We start from the raw sequence: 27679 nt of genomic DNA, 5'->3' as shown, positions 1-27679 counted from the left end.
TAAAATAAATGAAAGGGAAGAAAAACGGGAGAGGAAGATGGAAAACGAATCAAAATATACAGACTGGACAGCAAAAGATGAAGAACAGCAGAGGCAAATGGGAGTAAAGAAGCCCTAGAGAAAGCGAATAAAACGAAAAAAAAACTGAGACAGAACAAAAAAGGAAAAAAAGCGAAACAAAAAAGAAAATGGGAAGCAAAAAAATAAAAAGAAATAGGAAAACAGAACAGAGCAAACAAGAAAAACCGAACGACGAACGAAAAAAGTAAAAAATACGAAACTCGGGACCGAGAAAAGAAAAAAAATGAAAAGAAACTGAAAATGACGAGATAAGAAAAGAGTTTTGAAGGGCTTGAAAATGAGGGAAGAAGAAAACGGAAAAACGGAACAGAGGAAATTCAATACTCCGGAAAAAGGCGAAAATGGAACAGAAAAGCAGAGAAAGGGAACCGAGAAAGAGGAAATGAAATGAAAAAGAAAGGAAAAAGTGATCTAACGGGAGAAATATAAAGAAAAAGGTAAAACGGAAGCGAGAAAGACGAAAAATGGTAGTTAAAAATATAAGAAAAAGTGGGAAAACGAGGCAAAAACGAGGAGATTGAACAGAAAAGATGAAGATCGACAGAGTAAAGAAAAATGAGACAAAAGGAGCCCTAGAGAAAGCGAATAAAACGAAAAAGAAAATAAGGATGAACTGAACAAAACGTAAAAAACGAAACAAAAATGAAAATGCGAAGCAAAAAGTTTTTAACGGAAGACAACTGGGATAAAACAGAATACAAAAAAAAACAGAACGTGACAAAAAAAGGCGGAAAGGCAGGACATAGTAGGAAGACTGAACACAGGCGAACGAAAAAAAAACGAACAAAAGACGAAACTTGGGACCGAAAAAAGAAAAAAAATGAAAAGAAACTGAAAATGACGAGGCAAGAATAGAGGAAAAGAATGGGGGGAAATGGAAGAAGAAAAAGAAAAAAACGGAAAAGAGGAAATTCAGTGCTCAGGAAATGGAAGAAAGAAGAAGAAGAGCAAAGGAACAGAGAAAGAAGAAACGAGAAAAACGAGAAAAAGTGATCAAACGGGAGAAATATGGGACAAAAAACAAAAGTTAAACAAAACAGAAAGATTGGGAAAACGAGGCAAAAACGCGGAGACTGGACAGAAAAAATGAAAATAGGCAGAGAAAAGAAGAAAAATGAGAGAGGAGGAAAACCCCTAAATAAAACGAAGAAAATATAAACCAAATGAGGATAAACTGAATAGAAAATGAGAAAAACGAGACAAAAAATGGAGGAAAAGAAACATAGAAAAAACGGTAGCAGGAGAATGGAGAGACGAGAACAAAAAAAAATGAGATAGAAAAGAAAATACAATGGGATGAAAAAAATTAAAATCGAAGACAATTGGGATAAGCAGCATATAATTGGAGGAACAACGAAACAGGCGAATGACAAACAAAAAAGAAAAGATGAAAACTGGTACCGAAAAAAGAAAAAAATTGACACGAAATTGACGTGGAAATGCAGAATATAATGAGAGGAAGAACAAAACAGATGAACGAAAACAAAAGACGAACAAAAAAGAAATACGTATCTGTCAAGAATAAATATACATAGTAGAATTAAATTGGATAAGTTTTCTTTTTATTTAATTCCAGGAAAACACTGCTAGGAAAAAAAATAACGTGACTGAATGGGAGCGAAACGAGACATAAGAAGAAAAAAAAGTGAAAAAGAAGACAATGGGAGAGGAAGAGGGAAAACTAGGCAAAATTTGAAGAAATTAAACAGCAAAAAATAAAGAACGGCGGAGAAAAATGAGAGAAAAGAAGCCCTAGAGAAAGCGAATAAAACTAGAATAAAAATCAGGATGATTATAAGCTTTTACTTGAGGATGAACTGAACAGAAAGTAGGAACAGCGGGACAAAAAAGGCAAAAAAACGAGATAGAAAAAAAAGCAAAAGTAAAGGATAAAATACGGGACCAGGAGAATGGAGAAATGAGGACAAAAAAGAGGAAAAAAACAAATCAGAATAGTAAACGGGAAGCAAAAAATTAAAACGAAAGATAACTGGGATAAAACGGCATAGGAAAACAGAACGTGACAAAGGTAAAGTAGGACGAAGTTTAAAGAACGAACACAGGAAAACGAAAAAAAAAACGAACGACGTACGAAAAAGTGAAAAAATATGAAAATCGGGACCGAAAAAAGGAAACAAAAAATAAATGAAACTGAAAATGACAAGACAAGAAGAGGAACGGGCATGAAAATGGTGGAAATGGGAGAAGAAAAATGAAAAACGGAACAAAAAAATTTAGTACTCAGGAAAAAGACGAAAATCGTAAAGAAAAGAAAAGGAACAGAGAAAGAGGAAATGAGAAAAACAGGAACAAGTGATCAAATGGGAGAAACAAGGTAAAACAAGGAAGTTTAAAAAATCAGAAAAATTGGGAAAACGAGGAGCCTGGACAGAAAAAGATGAAAATAGGCAGAGAAAAGAAGAAAACTAAGACAGAAGAAGGACGAACCCTAAATAAAACGAAGAAAATAGATAAACTAAGATAAATATTGCATATTTTTGCCATTGCAAATTGTTTTCAAAGTTTCTGTCACGCCCCCCCCCTTGGAGATTGGCTTGAAAATCGGGGGGCAAAAAAATAATTTGTAGGATATGAGTTAATTTTTTTTATAAAATCAATTGTCTGTGGGCTCTGTAGCCTAAAAAACTCGAAAAGTGAGTGTACGAGTTGAGCTAACGCTTCTAGCACGAAATAGAAACGGAAGTTCAAACCGTGGAATTTCTGAAACTCAAAAAATTTTCCTTTCGTTTTTATCTTTTTGTTCGTAGATTTTTGCATGAAAAATAACAACGTATTTATTAAAAGCAAGAATAGATTTGGTTTTTACGTTTAAACTTTAAGTAAAAATGCCTAAGATCCATTTTTTTTGCTCGATTAAAAAATTCTTTGTTTTTTTCGCCCCCCCCCTTCAGTGGCCCGACACCGGAGGGACAAAAACTTTCTTTAATATTTGTAATGGCCTAAATAGATAAATGAGGATAAACTGAATAGAAAACGAGACAAAAAAGAAAAATAGAAAATGAGAACCATGAGAATGGAGAAACGAGAACAGAAAAAGGAAAAATGAGATAGAAAAGAAAATATAATGTGTTGAAAAAAATTAAAACTGAAGACAAAAAACAGAACGTTACAAAAAAGGAGGAAAAGCAGAACATAATGCAGAGGAAAAACGAAAAAAACGACGAACGAAAGAAGAAAAGACGAAACAGAAAATGACGAGGCAGGAAAAAAGAGAATAGAATAGAAAAGAAATACGGAAAACGGAACAGATGAAATCCAGAATTCAGGAATAAGGTGAAAAACGGTACAAGAAACGAAGAGAAAAGGAACAGAGAAAGAGGAAATGAGGAGGAGAGAAGTAAATTAGAGAATGTAAGAAAAACGGAATATAAAAGGAGAAATATGGGACAAAAACGGTAAAATGGGATACAATAAAGAAAAAGGTAAAACATAAGAGAAAAGGGCGAAAAATGGGAGTTAGAAAAAATAAACTGGAGAAGGCAAACACGGGAGCCAAAAACGGAATAAAAAATAGAAAAGCCGGGAAATTGAACGGATGAAGACGACAAAGGAGAAGGAAAGGAGATAAAAAAAAGGTAGAAAAACACCAGTTTCCAGCAAAAAGGAAAAAAGAGAGAAAAGCATAAGAAAAAAAAAACAAATCAAAATAGAACAGAGGACGAAGAAAAACGGAACATTGAAATAGGAAACATTGGACACTAAAAAAGAAAATGGCATAAAAGAGGAAAAAACTGACGGAAAGTGAGAGCAAAAGCCAAGAAAAAGAAAAAACCCGATTTAATCTTCCTGGTGGTGAAAGAAACCATTGTTTTAGTGTTTTATTTGTTATTTGATAGAGAAAGACGTGTGAGAGAATAAAACGAGATATGTCAATTGTAGTTTAACTAAAACGTCGTGTCCATGCTTGGTTAGACGTAAAATTTAGAGTTCAAAATAGTTTAAATTCAAATTTAATTTAATATCTAACATACAGTTCAATTCCAAGCTCAATTGTGTCCAATTTTACATACAATTAGGCTTATACAAATTTGAAAAAAAGTTTATGGCACCCCCCCCTTTGAAAATTTTCGAAATGTGAAGTGGCAAAAAAATAAAGTGTCATATTAGTCTGTTGCATTTTTTAGTGACAAGCGGATTTTTTCACGGTTTAATGAGTTTACATCTCTAAATTATCCAATACAGGCCGGACTCGATTATCCGGGGATTCGATTATCTGGGTTTTTAGACTCGATTATCCGGGTGAAAAAAAAAATTATTTTTCATTCATTGGATGCATGCAGCATGCAGGATGTCACTGAACTGTTCGAAACTTGAAATTTTCAAAGCGGTGTGCATCCTTAATATGCATAGGAGAGGCCTGATATTCATGACTAAAAGGTTGACCAAGAAACGTGAATAGCTTCAGAGATTTTTTTTCTTAAAACATGTCGATAGCACAGCATAAGTGTTCCAAGTAATAAAGTGGCAGGGACCTAAACTGCCATTTTCACACTATGGTTAGATTACGATACTATATCGTGGTTACCGAGTTCTGAACTTGTAAGTGACACAGATTTCGATTATTAAAAAAGCAAGGTAACTAAGCGAGTGACACGGAGGTTCAAAACAAAATGAAGGTCAAGTTATACTTTTGTGGCTCTCTAAAGTGATCCTGTGGCACCACTCCACTATTATCAAACTGCTTCATCTCTACCAGGATGCTTACTTTATGTGCTTGGGTCGAAAAATTTTGAAGCTTGAAAGGGTTGAACTAAAATTTAAGTAGGTACTGTACAAAATATACAAATACAAATACAAATGTATTAAAATTTTAATAATATGGAAAAATAAACGCTGGTTTCTTCTCTTTTGTTTGGTTATTGAAGGTTTAATGTTATTATTTTTTTCTTGCCCCCCCCCCTTCAACAATATTTTGAGACCAGGACATAAACTTTTTTTCAAATTTGTACAAGCCTTACTCTAATTAAATTTCAATTTTAAATTCGATTGTTAATCAAATTTAATGATTTCAAGCCCATTATTTAATTTCAATTCAAATTTAAACTTTAATTTAAAATCCAATTCCAAGTCTAACTTCAAATAAAAACTTCAAATTTGGGTTTAAGTCCGATTTTATGACTAATTTTAAGTAAAACTTCTAGTCAAAGTTACTCAAAATTGAAGTCCAGTTTCAAATCCAATTTTGAGCCCAATTTCCAGTTCAATTTAAAGTAAAACTTTAAGCCCAAATTAGTCCAAATTCAAGTCTAATTAAATGCTCCATGTCATATCCGATTTCAAGTACGGTTACAACTCTAATTTCCAGCCCAGTTCCAAGTCTAATTTCTAGCCCAATTTCAACTTTGATTTTAAATCACCTAAACAGCCGGCATTTTTCTGATAAGTAATAATAGATTCGCCGTCCTATGATAACTGCGGTTTTCAAGATAAAACATTCTTCTGAAAGGTCGGGTGCCCCGCCTGTTGTTTGTGTCTGGGCACGCCTGTGAAAATAATTCGTTATAGAATGTAATGCACATTAACAACGAAGATCGACAGAGGTAGCAAAATACATTATGTACCATAAACTCGTTTTTTCAATTTGTTTTAATGTTACCTACTTATCTAATACAGAAACCTCATATACTACTAAAAAACTGCCTGTTATATTATATAAAGTATATATTAGTTTGGTTTACCTATTGCTCCTTAAATAATCACGACGTTTTCAAAGAAGCCATAATTCCGTAAAGCTATCTCATACTTAGTTATTGGTTAACTTTTCCTCATACCGTGTGATCACATTCAAGTTTTTTTTTCGTCGACATGCCAGGATTGGAAAAACTAGTTGAGTGTCCGTATAATCGATGCCATCGGATCCAGCCGCACGCTATGCCGAAGCATTTATTCAAATGCCGGAAAAACTACCCGAAGGTGAAACTGGTCACCTGTCCGTTCAATACCGCGCATCAAGTCCCATCGTTGGAGATCAAACTACACACGGACACCTGTGCCGATCGTAAATCATTCGAGCTGTACAAGTACTGTCTATCAACGAGACAGGAATATAAAGAGTATAGAGAACCTGAGCCGGAGCTAATCTATCACGACGACGATGTACCCTGCAAGGAACCCAAAGGTAAGACGCTGCTGGATGACGACGAATGTTGGGATGATTTTAGCCTTCCCGCCTACAATCCACAGCAGTACTGTAAAAACGCGAACGTAATTCGGAAAGCTACTCTACTGAAACCATCGGAGAAAAAGGAATTCTATTACCAGGAACGCGCACGTCGAAAACAATTCAAAAAGAATACCCAGAATTCGAAACATATTGATGATGGCTTGGATCACATAACCGGTTCATTGTCGAAAAAATTTACCATCAAATGAAGCAACTTGGATTGCAATTGTAAATAACCCAGTTTAAAGGATTAAAACTTCGGCCCACTTAACGTGGGTAGTCTCTAGAAATTCGTATCTATAGTAGTAGAATTGAGTTTAAATAAAAAAATTTGAGAATAAAAGCTGTTTGAGCATCAATCTTGAAATAAGTTTTTAAATTCCCAAAAAATATTATTTTGTGAGTACGAAACAGGGAAGGCAAATGAGGACCAAGCCGCTACCTAGTACTTCCACGTGGCCATACCTGGTAATGCTCTATTGAGTAGCCAAGTTAGGAGGTACGATGCTGGGTGGTGGATGGTTCCCGGCTGCCTGATCTCAAAACCGCAGCTTTGGGCCGACGGCGGAGCCATACGGCCTTGCTAATTGGTAAGTCTAATATAAATGGTTTTAATTATTTTTTTCGTTTTAGTTTATGAAGCATCCCCTGCTATATAGTAAAAACTTTGGCCAAAACGAGTTTTATTATTGCACATGGATATCAGATGAAACAATTAAGTCAATTATTAGAAGCACTTATGGAACCTCAAAGGACGCAACTCTTTTCCATTTGAGAACTGCTGGTGAGATTGTTCCACATTTCATCTCAATATCATATCATTATTATTAGTATTATTTCACTACAAAATTGTTATAGTATTATTATTAATATCATATATGTGGAAGGCTGGATGATGGCAAATATGGCAGTTCTCAATTCTCACAAACAAATCAACACGTGGGTTAAAGATGGTACAGTGAAATTGATTATTATATGGAAGATCCTAATGCTGGAAGGCGACTCTGAAACCCCGGAATGCGCACAAGTGCCTCTGCTTGTGGGTCCGCCCAATCCCTTTTGCCTCTTTTGAAACAGTGAACAAAGCAAAGCAAAGCCTAGGTCCCAGTAAACCATTTGGTTTGTATATCTCGATTGCAACTGAGATATACGAAATCATATCTGAACGAAAAAGTTATATTTCACGCCATATAAGAACATATATGTACCAAAGTGGAGGCGATATACGTGCGAAAATTATGACAGCTATTTGTAATTCTATTTTGCGTAGTTTTTATAACACGCAACTAAATACTCCTGAATATATGATTAAGATATAACTTAATATTGCAATCGTCTATACTGCTTTATAATTCACAGTCATGAATTGTATATGAAGACCCGCACGACTGCAAAAGAACTTTTTGTTCACTTCGGTTTGACATACCGCCATCCGGGGTGACATTGGGCCACGGGGGTGAGATTGGGCCAAAAACCAAAAATGTTTATTTGTGAAAATTTATTATATCTGTAGAAACTGGTGACTTAAATTCAAAATGATGATGAACATAACATATTTATTCATAACTTAGAATGGAACACAGATAATATTAGCAAACTATTTAGCCTAAGCAGGGTTTCAAAGTTCGCAATCAAAAATACGCGGAAATAACGCTTGTAAAAAATGTCCCGCATAAACCAACCCAAACAAGAAATCGCATCAACTTGCTATCTTGAAGGTATATAAACTAATCATTTACAATGTTTCGAAAGGTTATTATGTGTTGGATAAGTTTTGATTACGAAAATAATATTTTTCGAAACTTTGTACTTTTCGAGCTTCACGGGGGTGAGATTGTGCCAAGCCATAATGATCGATCCAATTTGTGGATTTCACATACACAACAAAAATACGTCAGTATACACCAGCACACTCACATTCTTTACTATTGAGCACAATATTTTGACAGATTAGATAGCATCATCCATTTTGGAGCAAACTGCATCATAGGTCTGCTAAATAATTTAAATTAATTTTTACTTTTTCTCTGGAAATTTCAGATACTTTGAATAAACACTCTAATATAAGACGAATATATTATACCGTGAATAAACTGCCAGTTTTAAGGAGGGGGGTAGGATAGGCCACATGTTCTGCGGCCGCGGGTTCTTGAACGAAGTAATGGTTGTTAAATAATCAAATAGATATGCTTCCTTAGGATACACCCTTTCATATATCTCCCCCTTGTTAACCCTAGAAATGCTACTGGCTATATAAAGGCTGTCCATTGACTACGAACTCATTTTTAGTTATTTCAGACCTCCTCAGGTTATTTTCGTTCATACTTTTTGTATGATGCGTTGTTTTTGGCCGACCCCCTGCCCCTGATAGTCCGCTTAGTTCATGGATGGCCCCAAATGAACTACTTTATACTGATCTTTATGTGTATTGTTTATAAACATGCTAATGTTCACTGTTTAGGTTTTTAGCCTAACTTTATGTTTTTGGCACAATGTCACCCCCTAGAAGGGGTGAGATTGTGCCAAAGTTGATGCACTTCCAGTAAAATTAGGTTTCATTGTAACTAGACCATGTCTACGGTAGTTGTTAATTGAACAATTTAGTATATATTGGCAGCTTCGAAATCAACTTAGTTCCTAAATTGTGTGTATACTGAGCTAAAGAACAAAAATAGGGTAATTTGCCAATTGTTGCACACCTAAGGCAGGAACGTCCAGTTTATCTTTTCTCTCGGGGAAACTATTTCGTTACTAAAATCGAAATTTGTCCTATAAACAAAATGACTCTTTCACTATAACATTTGGTATGTTTTCATAGCCTGGAATATTGCACATATTATGCAATTTGAGGTTTTGTTAAACAGCATACAGACCCAATTGTTGCCCACTTGATTAATGTCCTTTGCCTAATATTGCACACCTTCAATCCAATTGTTGCACGGCAAAGAAAATATGGAATTAGGAGAAATACCAAGTATAGAAAACTGACACATGAAGAAGATCTCCTTATAAACAGATTTACCAATTATAAGTATCGTACCGTTACCATTTTGACACGTATTTGAACGTAATTCAATCTTCACCGAACAATGGTTTACAAGAACAGGTAAAAATTATTGCATTGAATTAATATATGTATTAATTAAAATTAATTAATTTAATTTTGTTTTCCAGTATCTTTCCTTTTTCAAATTTAAATGCAATATACGTTTATGGCTGGTATTTGGTTTTTCAAATGCAAAGTTTTTCGATTTTTTACTTTCGAGCGAATAAGAAAAACCTCGACTTTTAAGTTCTTTTAGCCACAACATAACTTTTTTCTCTGTTTAATAGAAGCTGAAGCATTGTTTTGCGTTATTATGCTCATTTCTCAAGAATTTCTCATAATAAACTTCCGCACACATTGTTCCGTTAATCGACTGTGGATTACGGATACGAACATTATTTTCTATTCACGAAAATTGTTACACGCTGGTAATATCATTAGGCTTTTGCTGATTTAGTCTCCAGAGAAATCGAAAATTATTGGTATTGTTTTAATCCGACATCAAAATAGTGGTAAATTTTCAATAAGAGTTGGATCAAGTAAGAATGGTACAGTAGGGCCTAGCTTAGCGGCATTTGCGGATGGTGTGCAAGAAATGGACAAAATCCTAATTTTTTTCCAATTATTAACCACTATGCATTAGAACACAAAAATAGTAACATATAGTTATTTAATTAATCAAACATTATGAATGTGGGTATTTTGAAAGGCATACGAAGTAATATAGGGTAAATTTGCTTTTTGTTGAGATCTATAAGCTTAAATTTGATGAGTGATTTCTTAATTCATACTGTAAGCATTCGACGTATTTTGGCTCTACTAAGAGTTGGATTTTATGAGGTAATTTTACTATTCCAAATATTTGTTTGCTAACAATCATGTTTACACATATTTGAAGGTAATGAAATATATTTGTGTTTTGATTGTTTGGAGTGCTGCGATAATATAGATATTCTCAGATATTATTCAAAAACCGAGAAGTGGGCAACAATTGGGTGGTGAGCAACAATTGGCAAACTACCCTATATACTTTTTTGGCACAATCTCGCCCCGGATGACGGTACTCTAATCATTATACAATTCCAAAGTGAAATTGACATGAAAACGATTTAATGTGAACTTTCTATTACGATTTTGTGTTATCTGGGGTGCTACATTCCGTTATCGAAACTTGACCTTCTGTTTTTATACGGTATCGGGGAACTCAAAGCGAGCAAACTCGTTCCAAAAAGATATAAAATCATGTGTTTCGACACTAAACAATTTATGGAAACAAACTTGCTGAACCAAACTTTGGGACGAAATAAAAATAAGTGTTGAAGGTAATCATGGTGATTTTCCAACAAAGTATGAAGTTCTGTGCTTAGGGGCATGATTTTATAATCACAATACTGTTATTGTGATTCCTACATTTTATAGATGATGTCAAGTTCAAATTTCTTAAACAGCCGTGCTCTGTATATATCATTGTACATATAAGAGTTTGTTGCTTCATTAAGAGTTAAAACATCAAATAATCTTCTGGTGATTGGCGGTTACAGTGCATTTAGAAATTTTTATGTCACTGAAAGCACTAATCAACTGTTTACTGGCTTAAGAATCTTGCTCAAAACATAAAATCGGCAAAAAGTTTTCAAAAGGACGCAACTGCAAAATGTAAACAAACCGTGTGGGAGTCTCTTTTCTCTGGCTAATCTAGCAGAAAATCCCTCACTCGGTTTGTTTGCATTTTGCAGTTATGCCCTTTTGAAAAGTTCGTGCCGAAATATTTATCATTGGACACAACGGACACAATTGAACGGAAAAAATATATTAGGGTAACCAACGTATTTTGGACCCCATCAGCACCTGTACATAATTTGGACACTTACAGCAAAATCAAATGGAAGTGTCCAGATTATGTACAGCTGCTGATGGGGTCTAAAACACGTTGGTTACCCTATTAATCTGGGTTATCATTTACCACTGGTTCATATTTGTCAACTTACTCGAAAATGTTAGAAATATAGCACCATTCATTGTGACAGACTGATTTGAAATATAATTGATTTTCAACTAACATATCGACAGTTAGTTCAAATTTTATGACATTTAAAATATCATCAATTAGCTAACGTCCTCTGCACCTTACTAATTCTTTGTGACACTCTGCTTATCAGGTATTTTCATAGCAATTAGACCACACGAGTGTGGGCTTCGCAACACTGGTTTTGGAAAGCAAAAGCGTGCCTACATGAGATTAACTAGTTGGTTAGTTCTTACCGTGCTTGATATTTATGCTTATTCCAATAGTGATTAGCTAAACAGGATCATTATCCCGTGCGAATCAATGCGTAGAAGACTTTGCGATCGATTGGTGCAAAAATGTTTAAAATTAACCAGCAAATCACCCAGTTTTTAACGCTCAAAATCTGATCACTTTTCATGTTTGGAGTTTTTTTTTAGAATGACACCATACCTATAGTCAAACCTTACCGTAAGTCGTAGTCCTTCGTCAAAAAATGTAGGCAAAAAATTAAGGCAAATTTTCTCTGCAATGGTGAAAAATATTAACTGGAAAAAGGTTTCCACAATTTTTTCACGAAGATGGAAAGAAGAATCGGAACGTAGTAGAACGTAGAACCTCGTGTAAATCTTTTAAAATATTTTGTTTTTCGCCAGTCCCGGATCATTCAATGATTCAAATTTCTCGACATGATTTTCGTTTCTGAGCTATGACCGAAACACTATACTGACTAAGGACGGCGCATGCTCGCATCTCTACCGAGAGCAGCTGTTAGAGTCAATAGGATCAGCTGGCTGTAAACAGCAGTATTGTATCGTGACATTGACGTGCGAATATAGTTATCTAGGTTGTTTTTACTACGAAAATATATATATTTGGAGTATTTTGTGCAAATGACGGCTTCTCCGTATTTTGGGAACTAAATGTGTCGAAAATATTCTAATATAGAACCGAATTTAAAATAACTGTTCAAGCATGCGTTTAATAGGGCAGTTATGTCTGCTTGTTAGTTCTTCAATGTATCTAAAACATTTTTAGTTTTTAACAAATTTTTGTATCATTTTGAAAAATTCGTGGAATTCTTTCTTCTAGATTGAATAGATGCTCTAAATAGTGTCTTTCTCTGGTACAATAAAAAACATTCTATTTTTATCGTGTTTTTGTCTCATGGTCATTATTTTGGTTTGCTTGGTAGCACGTTTCTGTTCTTGTTCCTTCCGGTTTTCACATTCTTTTGCTCCCGTGAACTCAAACAATCTACTCGGTAGGCGGCAACTAGCGAAAAAATACACCCAAATCTGAAGGAGAAGATCATTGTTTTATCTTAGGATCTCGCATTGGACAATAAAAGTAATGGGTAACGGTGCCGTCGCTTTTAAAGTCGAATATCCACGATTTTGGGAAAGAATTTTTTCGTCGAAAAATTTTCTTCAAACCATGCTTCATTTAGCCACAGACAAACAGGCATAAGACATAGAAAAATCAACAAAAATTATCGTACTTCACATTTAACGTGAACACTAGCACCATCTATGATCGACATTCCTAAATATCAAATAGCGACAGGAGTATCCCTCGAAGTAGCAAATATTTTTATGGGGAATTCCCCTTCTTTCGTCAAAAAGCGCCACTTGAACCAAACCGGAGACATTCCCAACTAAGCCCAAATTTGAAATGACGGTTCAATCGGTACGAAGAGTGGCAAACGAGTGTTATGTCTGTTTGTCTGTGATTTGGCCTTCAACTAATAGTACTTCCGTTTATAGTAAATAGTAGTAGTAGTAGTAGTAGTAGTAGTAGTAGTAGTAGTAGTAGTAGTAGTAGTAGTAGTAGTAGTAGTAGTAGTAGTAGTAGTAGTAGTAGTAGTAGTAGTAGTAGTAGTAGTAGTAGTAGTAGTAGTAGTAGTAGTAGTAGTAGTAGTAGTAGTAGTAGTAGTAGTAGTAGTAGTAGTAGTAGTAGTAGTAGTAGTAGTAGTAGTAGTAGTAGTAGTAGTAGTAGTAGTAGTAGTAGTAGTAGTAGTAGTAGTAGTAGTAGTAGTAGTAGTAGTAGTAGTAGTAGTAGTAGTAGTAGTAGTAGTAGTAGTAGTAGTAGTAGTAGTAGTAGTAGTAGTAGTAGTAGTAGTAGTAGTAGTAGTAGTAGTAGTAGTAGTAGTAGTAGTAGTAGTAGTAGTAGTAGTAGTAGTAGTAGTAGTAGTAGTAGTAGTAGTAGTAGTAAAAGCATAAAAGGAGAAAAGGATGAAAAACGAATATACCTGGACAATATCACAATAGATCAAATAACTGGTCGCAGTGATAATATACATACAAAAAATCTTTTGTTCTGGCTATCTCTGGTGAATGGAAAGAAGTTATTCTTTCAGATTTTATGTTTCGATAAAATTTGTTTTATTTTTGTCGGACGTTTCGTATTTTTACAAGTAGATGAACAATCATAATTCCTTGAGCTAATACATAGTTCTATTACAAAACGACGTATCTGGAAATGTAAACCGAGTGAGAGCACTTTGCAGCTCATGCGAAGCGAATTCACAAATCTACACTTTGTTTACCTACAGTTCCCAGCGCAGTACAATCCATTTTTTATGCAGATGAAAATTTACACTACATTTGGTAATGAATTTTGCCCGTGTTGAAATAACTCGTCCAGTTATTATCCGGGCACTACAACATGCTGGCCTTAGGCACCACAATAAATGCCGTACCTACAATTCTCACTGAAGCTTACTCTTATCTGATGCGATCCCAAATGTGACAGATTACAACATCTAGTTTCCGTTCGAACCCAACGTAACGTAACGCATATAGTACATATCGTAGGTGTGACTAAAGTCTAACGATAAAGGTGTTGAACGATAATTCAATAATTGCGAATATCTTACTATGCTTATCAAGGGAAACCCTAATTGTATATATAAACGAGTACTGTAAGGTGAGCTTTTCTTCTGTCGGCAAACCTGGCAAAGCAACGGGATATTTAAACGCTAACTATACTAGCTACCGAGGAAAACTGCATACTGAGAAAAGTTAGTAGTTTAGTCGTCATTGTATGTCACGTTCGGAGAGGACCGTCTTATCGCCAGTCCTGTGTACCTAATTGTTGTTAGAAAATTAAAAATTTTCTGCGGAAGTCTGTTCAAACAAACAATCGCTCTAGTGTTAGTACCAAATGTTTGCAGAGAGGCTAAGCAATTACAAACGGTTTGATTGCAGCTATTTCTAAGCTAATCGCGTGAGACTATTATCAATAGTCTGATCTATAGTAAAGTATGTTTTATTTTGCATTCCACGTTAAGTAACTGTTAAAACCTCAGTTGAACTGCAGTTGAAAATTTTTCTCATAGAAACATGAGTGAAAATTTCCTATAATTTCAGTTGTCTCTTCAACAAGCTGTATTGGACAATAGAAGATTTGTTGTTGTTTTTTTTTTCAAATATCGCCATGTCAAGGTAAAATCTTGTTCAAACTGCTAAATACAACTTCGGCTGCTGATAGAGCTCTATGTAATCAGCCATTATTTCCATTCCGTACCTATAGTGATAAGATTCTTGAAGACGCGAAGGAGGAGGTCTAATTAATCTGTCGGGTGAACAACGCGAAAAGATCGGCAATAAAGAAAACACGCAACCAACAAATGAACAAGTGAATTTTCAAAAGACAAGAAATCTGGAAGGAAGCCTTAAAGTTCAGGTTTTGCAACAAAATTATAGAAAATTAAAAACAAATGTGAAATCTTATTGTATAAATTCATATATTTTGCATTTTATCAAACGGTTTACACAAATGTGCGTTTTAACCAAGATTTCAACACAAGTGTTGGCGCTATGATGCATGACTTGAAAAGGTAACCTTCGGTCTAATCATTGAACATCAATCAAATGACTGACTATTAAACAAACCAAGTTTTATTATTACTGCAATAATACACTAGGGTATATTAGCCAGTAATGGACCCGAATTATTCGGGAATTCAAATTATACAATCGAATGACACTGATAATACCAAGTGCATTTACATTATTACTGATATTTAGTATAAGTAAATAAAGCATCAAATTGTGTTGGTAATCTCTGAAAGTTTGCTTTCTACAAACAGGTTTGATTGTGCTACTGCTAGGCATTGATTTGTCCAGCACACTGGGGCACGTGCCCGCACCTCTCTTTAAAATTTAATAAAACAAAATAATTTCTGTGACCCAGAAGCTCACAGTTTTTCAAATAATCTGCCGCTATTTTTGCGGTAAGTAAATTAATTGCGTAAAAATAGTACCAGTTCCAAGTTCAATTATAAATTAAATTTTAAGTTTAGTTTCAAGCCTAATTTGGGCTCAATGTCAACTCCAAATTCAATTCTAATTTCATGCCCAATTTTAACACTGATACTAAGCCAAAATTGAAATCTAGTTTCAAGTCTAATTCCTAGTACAAATTCAAGTGCAATTTGACTACAACTTGTGTCCAATTTCGATTCTTTCTTTAAGGGGAAACCGAAAGTGGCTCAAAGATGGCTGGGTAAATGGCTACCATTCGAAGCATGTATTGTTTTGTGCCTTAAAAATGCATCTGTATTGGCAGAGCACGCTTTCGCCACGTAATCAGTGCTTCCAGCGCTGTTAGAATTTCCTAAAACTTGTAATTCAATTTATCGATCTGCTATGTCTCAATAAACGCTCAGCAAAACATAATTGCTAATGGAAAATAAATTTAATTGATCATATAGATCAGCGGTTCCCAAATGGGGGTTCGCGAACCCCCAGGGGTTCGCCAAAACTTTAGTTCGCTGTAGAATAGTATAGGGAAATCCGTCAGGGGGTACGCGAACCGAAAAAAGGTTGGGAACCGCTGATATAGATCATTAAGTGTTCATAAAACGTATAATCTGGAATTAGTTAATAGATATTTGGTTGCGCACATATTTCGTTGAACTAGCGATTCCGGAAAAGCAGCAACACAGCATCAAACTTTCGTCACATCAATGAGCTTTTAAAGAGCTTTCAACTTTCGCCGCATCGATGAGCTTAGAGTGAAGTAAACAAACAAAACGCAAACGCAGGAATCAAAAACGCAATCCGATGCAAGCGGATTAATTAAACATCCTAGTGATCCTACGCATTATTCAGTTGCTGCTGTTAATTTTGATTGAATCGGAATGTCTTGATAAAGAAAACAAACACTTTTTCGCGATGTTTGTAGTCAGTGCGGTTGGCTGCGGATCAGCTGTTTATGTTTGCAAGCTCCGCTATTTGACATATATTACCAGTACTGATACAATATTCAAATAAACGTTTAGGTTTTTGACGAACACATGAGATGTACAGTACAGTGTTTGTCGCACTAACACAATAACGTTAGCCACTTTGGGTTCCGCCTTAAGTTCAATTCCCAGCCAACACCAACTCGCGTATCAATGTACGAAAATTATGGTAAATGTCTCTTAACAAATTCGAAACAGTAAATAAAGCCTAATAAAGAGTGTACAAGTTGAAATTCTATCATTTACAATGATAGTAGTTGACACGATTTTCAGCAGAAAGTTGTATAGCTGTATGAAGCTGTATGAAGTTGGTCGCGCTTAATCGGATCTTATCGTATAGAAAGACTTATATAAGTATCGTTGGTACGTACAAGCTAGTTTTGCGTTAAAATCCTTGCAAGTATAACTTCATATCCAATTTCAAATCCAGTTTCAAGTCCAATTTCAAATCAATTTATATTCATTTCCAGCTTAAGAAAAGTAGGAAAATTATATCATATGCAAGTTTTTTGAAATATTTTTCCAATGTTTGTCAGTTTTTAAACTTTCAATGATAACATTTTTTGTTGTTCCTGAGTTATGGGTGAAAAACTCGGGTTTCCTGAATATTTTCCTCATGAACCAAACCACAAATAGTAGAACAAACAGTTTCTTTCGACGATGTTAGTAAATTTTCTTAGCATATTTTCACAAATGAATTATTACCAGTTAATTTAGAGGTAGTCGGTCTCTTGCAGCTCCTGGAGAAAAAACGGCAAAAAGTACGCGGAAAACGTGTCAAAAATTGGACGACCAAGATAGGAAAGGAGGAAAATCGCTATGGAGAAAAAAGAAGAAAAACTGTCTTGAAGAAATGGTGGGGGGGGGGCAAATGGAACGTAAAAAAGGAAAAAAAGTGAAAAAAGAGAAAACAAAGTAAAAAGGGACAACGAGATAAAAACAAAAAGAGGACAGCGGACAGAGAAATAGGAAAAACGGAAAAGAAATGAAAAGAAGGAAAAACGACGGGGTTAATCCCAGTGTAGTAATTTACATTCACCCCTCTCACTCCAAGGACCTGGGTTCAAATCCCATCCACGCAGAAGCCACGAATTTTAAAGTGACTATAATCAAACAAAAAAGCAAAAACGCTAAAGAAAATGAGGACAAAATGCGCAGAAAACGAAAAAACGGAATAGACAAGGAGCAAATACGAAAGCTGGGAAATGAAACGAAACGAGAACAGAAAAATCAGAAAGGCTGTATTCCAGACAAAACCGCGTACCTGGCGTAGAACTACGTTAGGCGGGTTTTGGCGAAGAAACATTGACTTGTCTTTCACACTGGCATATGTGTGGCGTAAAATAGCGTTAAGTAAATAATAGTGCTAAATAATTGTATCGTATTTTTGGTACCGTCATCCGGGGATACTTGCGACACCGGGGTTACTTGCAACACCTTTGCGTATGGTGCTTTTGACAGCTCTAACGCATTTGTTTGTTTACATAACCATTTCTAGTCAACGCCGTTTTAAAGAAGGGACGTTTACCTATTGTTTAGTTAAGTCTAATCTATTATATCACTGTTTTGCTCGTTTTTATACGATTGGAAAGTAGTTTCACGCTCAGAGTAGGAAAAATGCATGTGCAAAGTTGCACCATTTCATTGACATGAAATTATTTTTTATCGTTTGGTTCCTGTATACAATTAGTGCATCATATGAGCTAACAAATAGCAGCTTTGAGCTTTGTTTATATTTTGAATTTGGAGAAGAAACGATAAATTCGTGTTGTTACTTCTTACTTCCAAAATGGCGCAGCTTGCAGCACTTGTAAAATAGATAATTAGAGTAATAGACAGTATGACAGTATGTAAAAAGTAAGTTTGCACCTGTACGATGTTATTTTGTCTACTGCCATCTCTAGAAAAATTAAAACTGTGAAAAATTCCACGTGCCTTGAAACGTCAATTTGGAGTTTGCTGACATGCTGCATTTTCACCGAATATCTAATATATCTTTCAGCGATAGACGAAATTGGGAAACATGCCTCCAGTAACCCTTTTTTACTACAAATACACTCAAAATGTCTAAAAATAGTCATTCGCAAAATCAAAATCAGAAAAGTGTTGCAAGTAACCCCGTTCACTGGGTAACTTGCAACACCCCTATTTTCGCTTTATTCTACAGATTTATTTAGCTGATATTTTTTCTCGTAATCATAAATCAAAAGTACTGACCACTATACATGTTTTGGCTACTTACACTTGGACCTAAGCAGTACACTTCGAAAGTTATACCAAGTCAAAGTTCAAAAGTGTTGCAAGTATCCCCGGATGACGGTTGTATTTTGTGTAATTTGTGATGCCAAAAACAAATATTTTTACCAGAATCGGAGTACAGGCTGACTCCGTTCTTTGGGTCACGACTCACGATTGGGCCGACTGACAGTTGTTTGAAATTTTTGACGTAGGACTACGTCTTTGTTTACTATACTGGGACTGGGTAGCACTTTGTAAAAACGAAAAATAGAAGTGTAACGTTTGAATGAAATATTTCAAACGCTAATAGCTACTATACTACTGAACGAAACAAAACAGTTAATATGTCGTTGGATAGATAAAATGTCCAGCAATTTTATAGTAACATATTAATAATAATTTTTTACACGCTAAATAGTGAAAATGTGTGTAAAGTTTTAAGGTCGAATTTTCCCATACATTTCCCTTGTGATCACCTAGCTTCACAGGCACGGACGACAATTAGATACACCAAAGGATTTGGATCCAAATGATAACCTTTGAGACCACTTTGTAAGCCACACCCCTTTTCCAATCCAATTGGCAACATCGATGGCTATTGACGGGAACACCGACCCCGAAGACAAGCGGAATCAGCGGGCAATGGCCAACGTGAATACCACACGATGCACTTTACGTTACATTTTGCATTATCCCCATCGCAGACATGCGAAATTGTTCAATAGGTTGCTCAATCAGTGTCGGACAATCATTTAAACAGCAGCAGCCGATACGGTTTCCTCCACCACCTACACTAGCTTACAAGTAGCAGCGGCAGTGCCAGTGACTATAAAATAGCACACTTGGTTCGCCGTCTGCTCATTTATCGCACGATTGCACTGACGGACGGTCAGTATTTACCGTCAATGGCTTTTGGTGGGGCAACACCAGTAATTGGCGGCAACGCCGATGGCAAATGGAGGCAAAAACGATGGAATTTCGGCGGAAACACCGGCAATTGGAGGCAAACCAAGGGCTTGGGATGGCAATTGGTGGAAAGACCAAGGGCATTTCGCGGCAACACAGGTTGTTAGTGGTAACATTAATGGCAATTGGAGGCAAAGCCGATGGCATTTTAGCGGCAACTTCGATCGCAATTGTCGTAAACCAACACTGATGGCAAATCGGAACGACTGACTGGCAGTAAATTCAGCAGCAGACCGTTGTGGTCTTAAACAGTTCTTATAAGAGCTATAGTAATTGAAGAATGGAAAGATTTTTCTACACTTTCTAAATGGTTAACGTTCCATTCGGATAATTATTTGAGCAGCAGCAGCAGCCGATCTGGTTTCTCCCACATCTACACTAGCTTACAAGTATCAACGGCAGTGCCAGTGACTATAAAATAGCACACTAGGTTCGCCGTCTGCTCATTTATCGCACGATCGCACTGACGGACGGTCAGTATTTTGATAAAACTAATCCATTTCTACTTTAGTGATTTGGTATTTCCTATCACTCCTGTATTAGCGGGCAACCATCATCCTAGAGTCTAAAGGACCGAATAGCGACATCCATCTATATATTGGCAACAGTAATTATAGTACTGATTTTTAAGAAGTGCTATCAGCTCAAACATAGTTCTTTTCAGGGCCACCAAACAATTTCAAACGGTTTTTTTAAAACCACCATTGATTCAATGAAGAATTAAATCAGAATATTTCGCTCTTCTTTTACAAATAAACACTCAAACAATGATACTCACAGATAGTGATGTCCGAAATTTTCAATTATTCGATTACCGATTAATCGGTGAGCGTTGTCTGCACTAATCGATTAATTCAACTATTTGTGCCAGTGGTGTTCGATTAGAAATATTCGATTATTTCTTTGATTAATTCGATTAATCGAACGATTATGAACGATTAACGAGCATTATTCGGAGAATATTCGTGCTCATTGAACTATTCGATTAATTCAACTACTCGTGCTGGCAGTATTCGACTAAAAATTATTCGAATATTCCAAGTGTTATTCGATTAGTTGAATTAATCGAACGATTAATGGACATCACTACTCACAGATACTCAAATATGCATATGCCATAAATGCAGTTTGCATTAGTCTTTGATCTAATGATCAGACATAAAGTTATACTTCATCGATTAAAACATGTTATCAATGTAATGAGTATTATATGACACAGGCCTACGTCACCCTTTCGTACACCCCTTAGGGCTGTATACCTTGTAGTTTTTAACTCAAATGTTCTATAGAATTTTGGCATTCAAGTTGGAGCATGGTCCAACTAACAAACACCCAATTAACGAACGTGATGGAGATACGCATCACGCACCCAGCTATTAACAAAATTCTCCCGTTAATATCAAACACTGTTACTATATATATATATATATTTTGATGATATCAAAAAATTGTTATGTCAAAAATGCTTGACTGTCTTACAGGTTGAGAAATCCAAAGTCGATAATTTTTCAGATCGTTTTATTCATTTTAATGACTGAAGGCTACTAAGTAAGTTAAAGTTGTTTGCAAAATGTTTTGTACCTTAGTGCCTTATACTGTGTTGACGGTCAAATAAACATTAGCACCACTACTTCTGCGTTGTCTCCTCCAATTAATGCTGACTATTGAATAGTAAAGAATTGCAGGCAACTAACTGACGCAAAGCAGCAATTGAAACATTCAAAACTATTCTCGGATAAAAAAATCGCTGATTTTCCTCACTTTGAGAATTGCTGCGTTACTTCACTTGCACAAATATACCTTCAACCGTGTTTCCTTGTAAGACAACAGTTCCGAAAAAAAATCTTACAGTACCTATTCGCGACTGCGAAAGTTAGAGATTTTTAATCCTGTTCGCACTTACACGAAAAACCATTGTCAAAACTTGTGTGAAAACAAAAGCAAAAATACTTCCTACACTTTTTTCTCACGCAAAAACCAAACAAATATTAGCAACTTCGTAGTCGCGAATGCGGATACAATCTGGCGAAAGGAACGTTTCACCTTCAGGACATCAATTTGAACTAGATTCAATGTTAAAAAAAATAGACTGAAAGGAAGGGGTGGTTTTATGCTTTAACAAAATTGTTTGCTTTCAGGACATCAAATTGGATTAGGTTTACCGCAGTCCTAAGAAATCATGTTAGGACGACAGAACTTTATCACTCTTTCTGGCATACTTCCCAAGCACAGATATCAAATTAGTATAAGCCTAAACGTCGTAAAGAATCTTCGACCTATTGGTACGAGGGGATTTTGTTGCAATTTTTTTCTAAAAGTAATCGAAATCACAGTATACAGATGGTGTAATTAACTGTCGTCCCTGCCTGTGGAGCAAGGCGACCACAAAGAAAATGTATGGGATAATTTGACCTTGAAACAGTTCGGTAATTTTTACTAATTAGTGATTGAAAAAGAATGTTACAATAGAAATCACATAATTTTAATTTTTGAACTTGCCGATGTGAAGAAAAATAATTATGTCACTGACCCGTTCAACTTCGACCTTAACCGATATGATTTCGAATTGGTTAACGGATTGTTTGCTGTAACTCAATGGAAGGAACTTCTTGCTGGTTGTAGTGCAGATGAAGCTGTGTCACGATTTTACGAACATATCTACGGTACTCTTCGCGATGCTGTCCCTATGAAACAACATTCTCGGCAGCGTGGTAGTAAACAACCGTGGTGGAACAATTAGCTACGGCATCTACGAAACCGACTCCGCAAGACTAGGAAGAAATTCTTTCGCTCGAGAGATGAAAGGCACAAAGCTGAGCTGCGTGATATTGAGAGCGAATATAACTCACTTCATGCGCACTGCTTTCGTTGCTATATTCGTCGTATGGAAGACAACATAAGGCATGACCCCGCATCGTTTTGGACATCGTATCTTAACCATCGCAGTGCGTTTATACGTATAGATAGAACTAGTTCGCAGCCATTTGAGATTCATTCCGGTCTGCCCCAAGGAAGTCACCTTGGCCCATTGCTGTTTATCTTGTTGTAAATGATTTGTGTAGCACCATAAAATCTGCCAAGTATATGTACGCAGATGACCTGAATTTCTTTCGGGTAGTAGCATCAAGAGTTGACTGCTGTGCCTTACAATCCGACATCGATTCCCTGCTAAGTTTGTGTGTTCTGAATGGAATGGACGTGAACGTGCAGAAATGAAACTTTATTTTATTCTGTAGGAGTAGGAATGTCATTATTTGACTACACGATGGAAATGGACAGCATCAACCGTGTCGAAACTATAAAGGACTTGGGCTTCCTCTTGGATTGTAAATTATGTTTTGCTCAATACATTGCCGTTGCTACTGCTAAGGTTTACGCTATGCTAGGCTTTATCAAAAGGAATACGCAGCAGTTCAATGATATCTACTGTCTGAAATCGCTTTACTGTTCAATCGTGCGCAGTATTCTTGAATACGAGGTGCTTGCGTGGGCACCTTATTATGCTGTTCAAATCAACCGGATAGAACGAATCCAGCGTCAATTCATTCGGTACGCTCTGCGCAGGTTACCCTGGGATGATCCTGTTCGTCTGCCTCCGTACGAAAACAGATGCGTGCTTATACGTCTACCCACTCTGACAAATAGGAGAAGTATGTAGCAACGATTATTTATCTACGATCTTCTGGAAAATAACGTGGATAGCCCGGAGCTACTAGGTCAGATTCGGTTCAACGTACCCCCTAGGCTTACCCGACGAGCGGATTTCTTCCGGCTTCCTTTACACCGTACTCTTTTCGCCCAAAATTACCCGATTGATATGTGTTCCCGCGAATTTAATATTGTATCTGACTGTTATGAGTTTAATGTATCTAGAACAACTTTTAAAAATAGAATAAGTTTACATTAGGAACTGTCTGTCCGATGTAATCGAAGACCAGGAAATAAAATTAATAATTGCTACATCTTTTATAAGTCGATCGGTATCTAAACCATGAAAATCCATTCATAATTGGCAGAACTATTAACGTTCAAAATCTTTCATTCTTTCGTGACGCTGGGTTGAATCCAAAGTTTGGATTGACACCCTGCGGTAAGACGTAGTTCTTCGTCAAAAGAGGAAAATGGAAAGAAAAAAATTAATTTGGAAGATATCCGGGATTAAACGGGAAAGAAAAACAGAATAAGGCGCAGGATGAGCAAGAAGCAGGACGAGAAAAACGGGCCTTACTTAAAATTAGGAAAAACGAAACATAAAAGGGAAATACAAGAGGGAAATCAGGATTTAAAACGGCGAAAAACCGGACTGGAAAAGAGAAGAAAGAGAAGGGTAGAAAAAAGGACAAAAAAGACAAAAAGGACAAATAGGAAAAAGAGGTGACTGAAAAAAAAACAATTGAAAACGTGAAAAGGTGCAAAAAGAGGGAAGATAAGAGAACTCAACGGGAAAAGAATTGCGAGAGGAGAAAAAAGAAAAAAATGAGAAGTAGAGAAAAATAGAGGCTGTTAAAATAGGAGAAAGATGGGACAAAATAGGAATGGGAAATGGGAAATGAAGTAAACAAAAATAGGAAAAACGAAAAGAAAAGGTAAAGAAAAAATAAAATGGAAGAGAAAAAGACGAAAAAACGGGGCATCTGAAAGAGGAAAAAACGGAACAGATGAAGACGAAGAACGAGAAGAAAGAGATAAAAAGAGTTATCAGGTATCAGGTATCAGCATCTTCGGCTCGAGCAGCACGTTCCTCACAATCATGTGCCCCAATGCATCTTGCCCGTGTCATCATTATGTGTATGATGTGTGATATGGTGTCCCGTAGTCGGATTCACATAAATTACAATGAAACGATTCAGCTCGCTGAATCGTAGCTATATGATAACTAGGTCTGCGGTGACCAGTCAGGGATCTGACAAGAATACTGCAATTTACCATAGAGTGTTGCAAAAGAAATTTCGCAACCTTCTCACAAGGCTTAACAATGAAACTTTTCGTTTAACGACAAGTTTCAAGATTTTTCCAATAACGTTCATGTTCAGATGAAAACCAAGATCGAATCTTTTCTTTTATCCAACATGCCACAATTGGTAAAACAGGTTCCGGTCCGAAAGCCGGCTTTTCTGCTCCAGATCTTACTAGTTCATCAGCCATGACTAGTTCATCAGCGATGACAGGTTTAGATTTAGAATTAGCCGCACGAAGGGCTTTTATAGCGGCTTGACTGTTAGAACAGAAGTAAACAATCTTGCCTATCAGTTCTCTCTGAAGTGTAAACTGAGCTCCGTACATAATTGCAAAGATTTCAGCTTGAAAAACGGTGCAGTAACTACCCAACGAATAGGATTCCTCCAATTCCTGCTCACGGCAGCAAACACCAGCACCCGCGCGACCTTCGTACAAGGAACCATCGGTATAACAGACCACATAGTCAGAAATTTTCCTTTCCATGTAGCGTGACGTCCACTCCTCTCTAGGAGGAAAGTCACTAGAGAAAGTCCTATACGGGAAAGTACGCATGAGCGTTATATCGCTAGGAGCAAGGGCAAACTTGTCCTCAGCAACAATTGGCGACCACAATCGAGTATGACCAGTGAAACCGTCCACAGACTGCCAAAGGCCAATCGCGTGTAGTCGATAAGCACATATTAGTGAGACCGGAAGCATGCGACAGAAAAAAAAGAAAAACAAGAGAAAAAGAGGAAGAAGAAAAGTGAGCGCAAAAACTGCAAATGTGCAGATTAAGAATAAGGGCTGATTCTTTAATATAAACATAATTAACGTGTGTCTGTAATAGAGAAAAAGTCCATTAGTGGTAAACAAACCCTATCAATAAGAACGATTTCGTTATCGCGGATTCGTCGAAAACGCAAAAAATACCGGCTTCCTTTGATTAACTGCGGTGCACCACCAAATGACAACTCCAAGCCGTGGTAAACAATAAAAACATTAAAAGCTCTGATGCAGTTTAATTCGATTCGAAGTGTATAAAACTTTGTGAAAATAACCACTTATAAATAACCGAATCCGGTTAAAACAGCTTACAGGCCTGTATAATGCTCCTACTTGTCGACGAACGGATGGAACGGGAATACAAAGCATCGAAGGACGCGTCGTGCTTCAAGCAGCGCTGTTACGAAAGCCGCGAGAATGTTGACACACAAAAATGGCAAGGTTAGTAACGAATAAATTATACGAGGAAACGACCATCTCTGGTTCCAAAGTCCAAAAAAACCGAGCAGCGAACAATATTTCAGCATGTTTCAAGTATATTTAGCCCACACTTGTTTAGGATTAGTTTCACGCCTTTCGCTGCAACTAGATAGTTTAGCTGTAGAACAACACACATTTCGAGATTGCCACGATGATAGTGATTTGATGGCTTATGTTTCCGCTGCTCCTCTAGCATAGGCTATTTTTATTCCGACTATCTTCGAGCTTCGACACCAAATCCCATAACGTACAAGTCACTCTCTGCTCCATATAAAGCGGACATGCACTGCGACGACGACAACTGTAACGCGTTATATACCCACATATGTTTTCCACTTCATCTTCGTGTTGAATGCCGTGCGTAAATGATGGCAAATTATTCACTAGGAAATACCCCCCCACAAATCAACTTTTCCTGCACCCGCGGCTCGCCGCGGTTATTCAACAGCTAGAGCCAGAAGTTAAAAATAAAGACAGCACTTCGGTAGCATGGAGAAGCAGATCTTCCTCCGAGCAGCAGGAGGATCGGAAAACCGCCGTCGTAAGGAAAGTGCATCCGCACGTGCTTCCTAGCAGCTGATTGTTGTTCGACATTCACGGCCAATTCTCTCGCGATGTGATACCGTAGCCGTAGTGCAAAGCATTGCAATGCAATGGCAACCGGTTACAAAGTCTATACCTATCACCTAGCGTTCGAGAGAAGTTCAAAGTGCGGAAATCGGTTGCACTAGAAATTGTTGATGTTTTCGACACTCGTTTCAAAATATCAGGAAGATTCTTATCACCGGGTAGCCGGGTTTTCAAAGATTATTCGCTTGCCTAACAGGCCGGCTATTGAAATTCGAGATTGGACGCAGCAGTTTTTGACAACTGAATTGCTGGTTTTATTTGCTGATAGCGTCCCCCGTTGTGGCGACCTGACCTAGATACACGTTGACGATTGGCCGTACACATAAACAATAGGTACTCACAACGGCTGGTTTATCAGCTACTTTGGCGACGTCGTGAAAGATGTAATCGGTCGCACAGAGCTTCGGAATTTGCACATTGTACGGGGATTCCACGATGTTCCTCTCGAAACCTGCTGCCGGCTGGGTGCTGAACGGTTGGGCACATTTCCGCGGTACGCTGGTGGCACAACGGAAACCAAACCGGGAACCGAAGATCGTCGTCGATTTCAGCAGGCGCAACATTTTCGCAAATTCACTTCTGATAACGATTTATCACCTTGTTCACTCTAGTAGCGCGATTAAGAATTTTCTGTGCGTTTGTGTTCGGTGGTCGCGTATGCTCGGTTGTAAGTCTGACCGGAGACTGATCGGAAATCTGATTGATTAGGACAATTTACCGAAAGGAACATTGGCGCACTTGTTGGCCTATCATTTATAAGACGGGCTTTGTTTACAGAGAGCAGCAGTGTAATTGTGGTTGATTATTGTGGGAGCTCAATTGAGACTGGGAGCAGAGCAAATCGCGATTAAGATGGTGTAAAAAAGACGGTCACTTTTACTTGTTTTTTCCCCCGTTCGGTGACGACTGTATTTACGAGATGAGAACGATTTTAGAGACGTTATTCGCTCGTCATTTGCTACAGATGCATGTGTAATAGAAGTTAGTCAGAAAGGTGCCGGCAGTGAATAAAAACAGGAAGTATATTCAATCTGTATCGCTTGCTAAATTTTGTTAATTATGTGCTTTTAATTA

At 36.8% G+C, this 27679-nt stretch overlaps 1 protein-coding gene across 1 annotated transcript in view; it reads right to left on the bottom strand.

The window, feature by feature from the left end:
• The window catches only part of LOC128744399 (uncharacterized), a 59079-nt gene extending 31722 nt beyond the window's left edge, over positions 1–27357 (bottom strand). The window contains exon 1 of the mRNA XM_053841393.1: positions 26947–27357. Coding sequence (XP_053697368.1) covers positions 26947–27168 — 222 coding nt within the window. The 5' untranslated portion in view covers positions 27169–27357. The remainder of the gene's footprint in view (positions 1–26946) is intronic.
• Between the last annotated feature and the right edge of the window lie 322 nt (positions 27358–27679).

Source organism: Sabethes cyaneus, chromosome 3, assembly GCF_943734655.1.
Source record: "Sabethes cyaneus chromosome 3, idSabCyanKW18_F2, whole genome shotgun sequence".
Classification (NCBI taxonomy): Eukaryota; Metazoa; Arthropoda; class Insecta; order Diptera; family Culicidae; genus Sabethes; species Sabethes cyaneus.
Note: the sequence above shows the minus strand (reverse complement) of the source record. Positions and strands in the feature narration are given on the sequence as shown.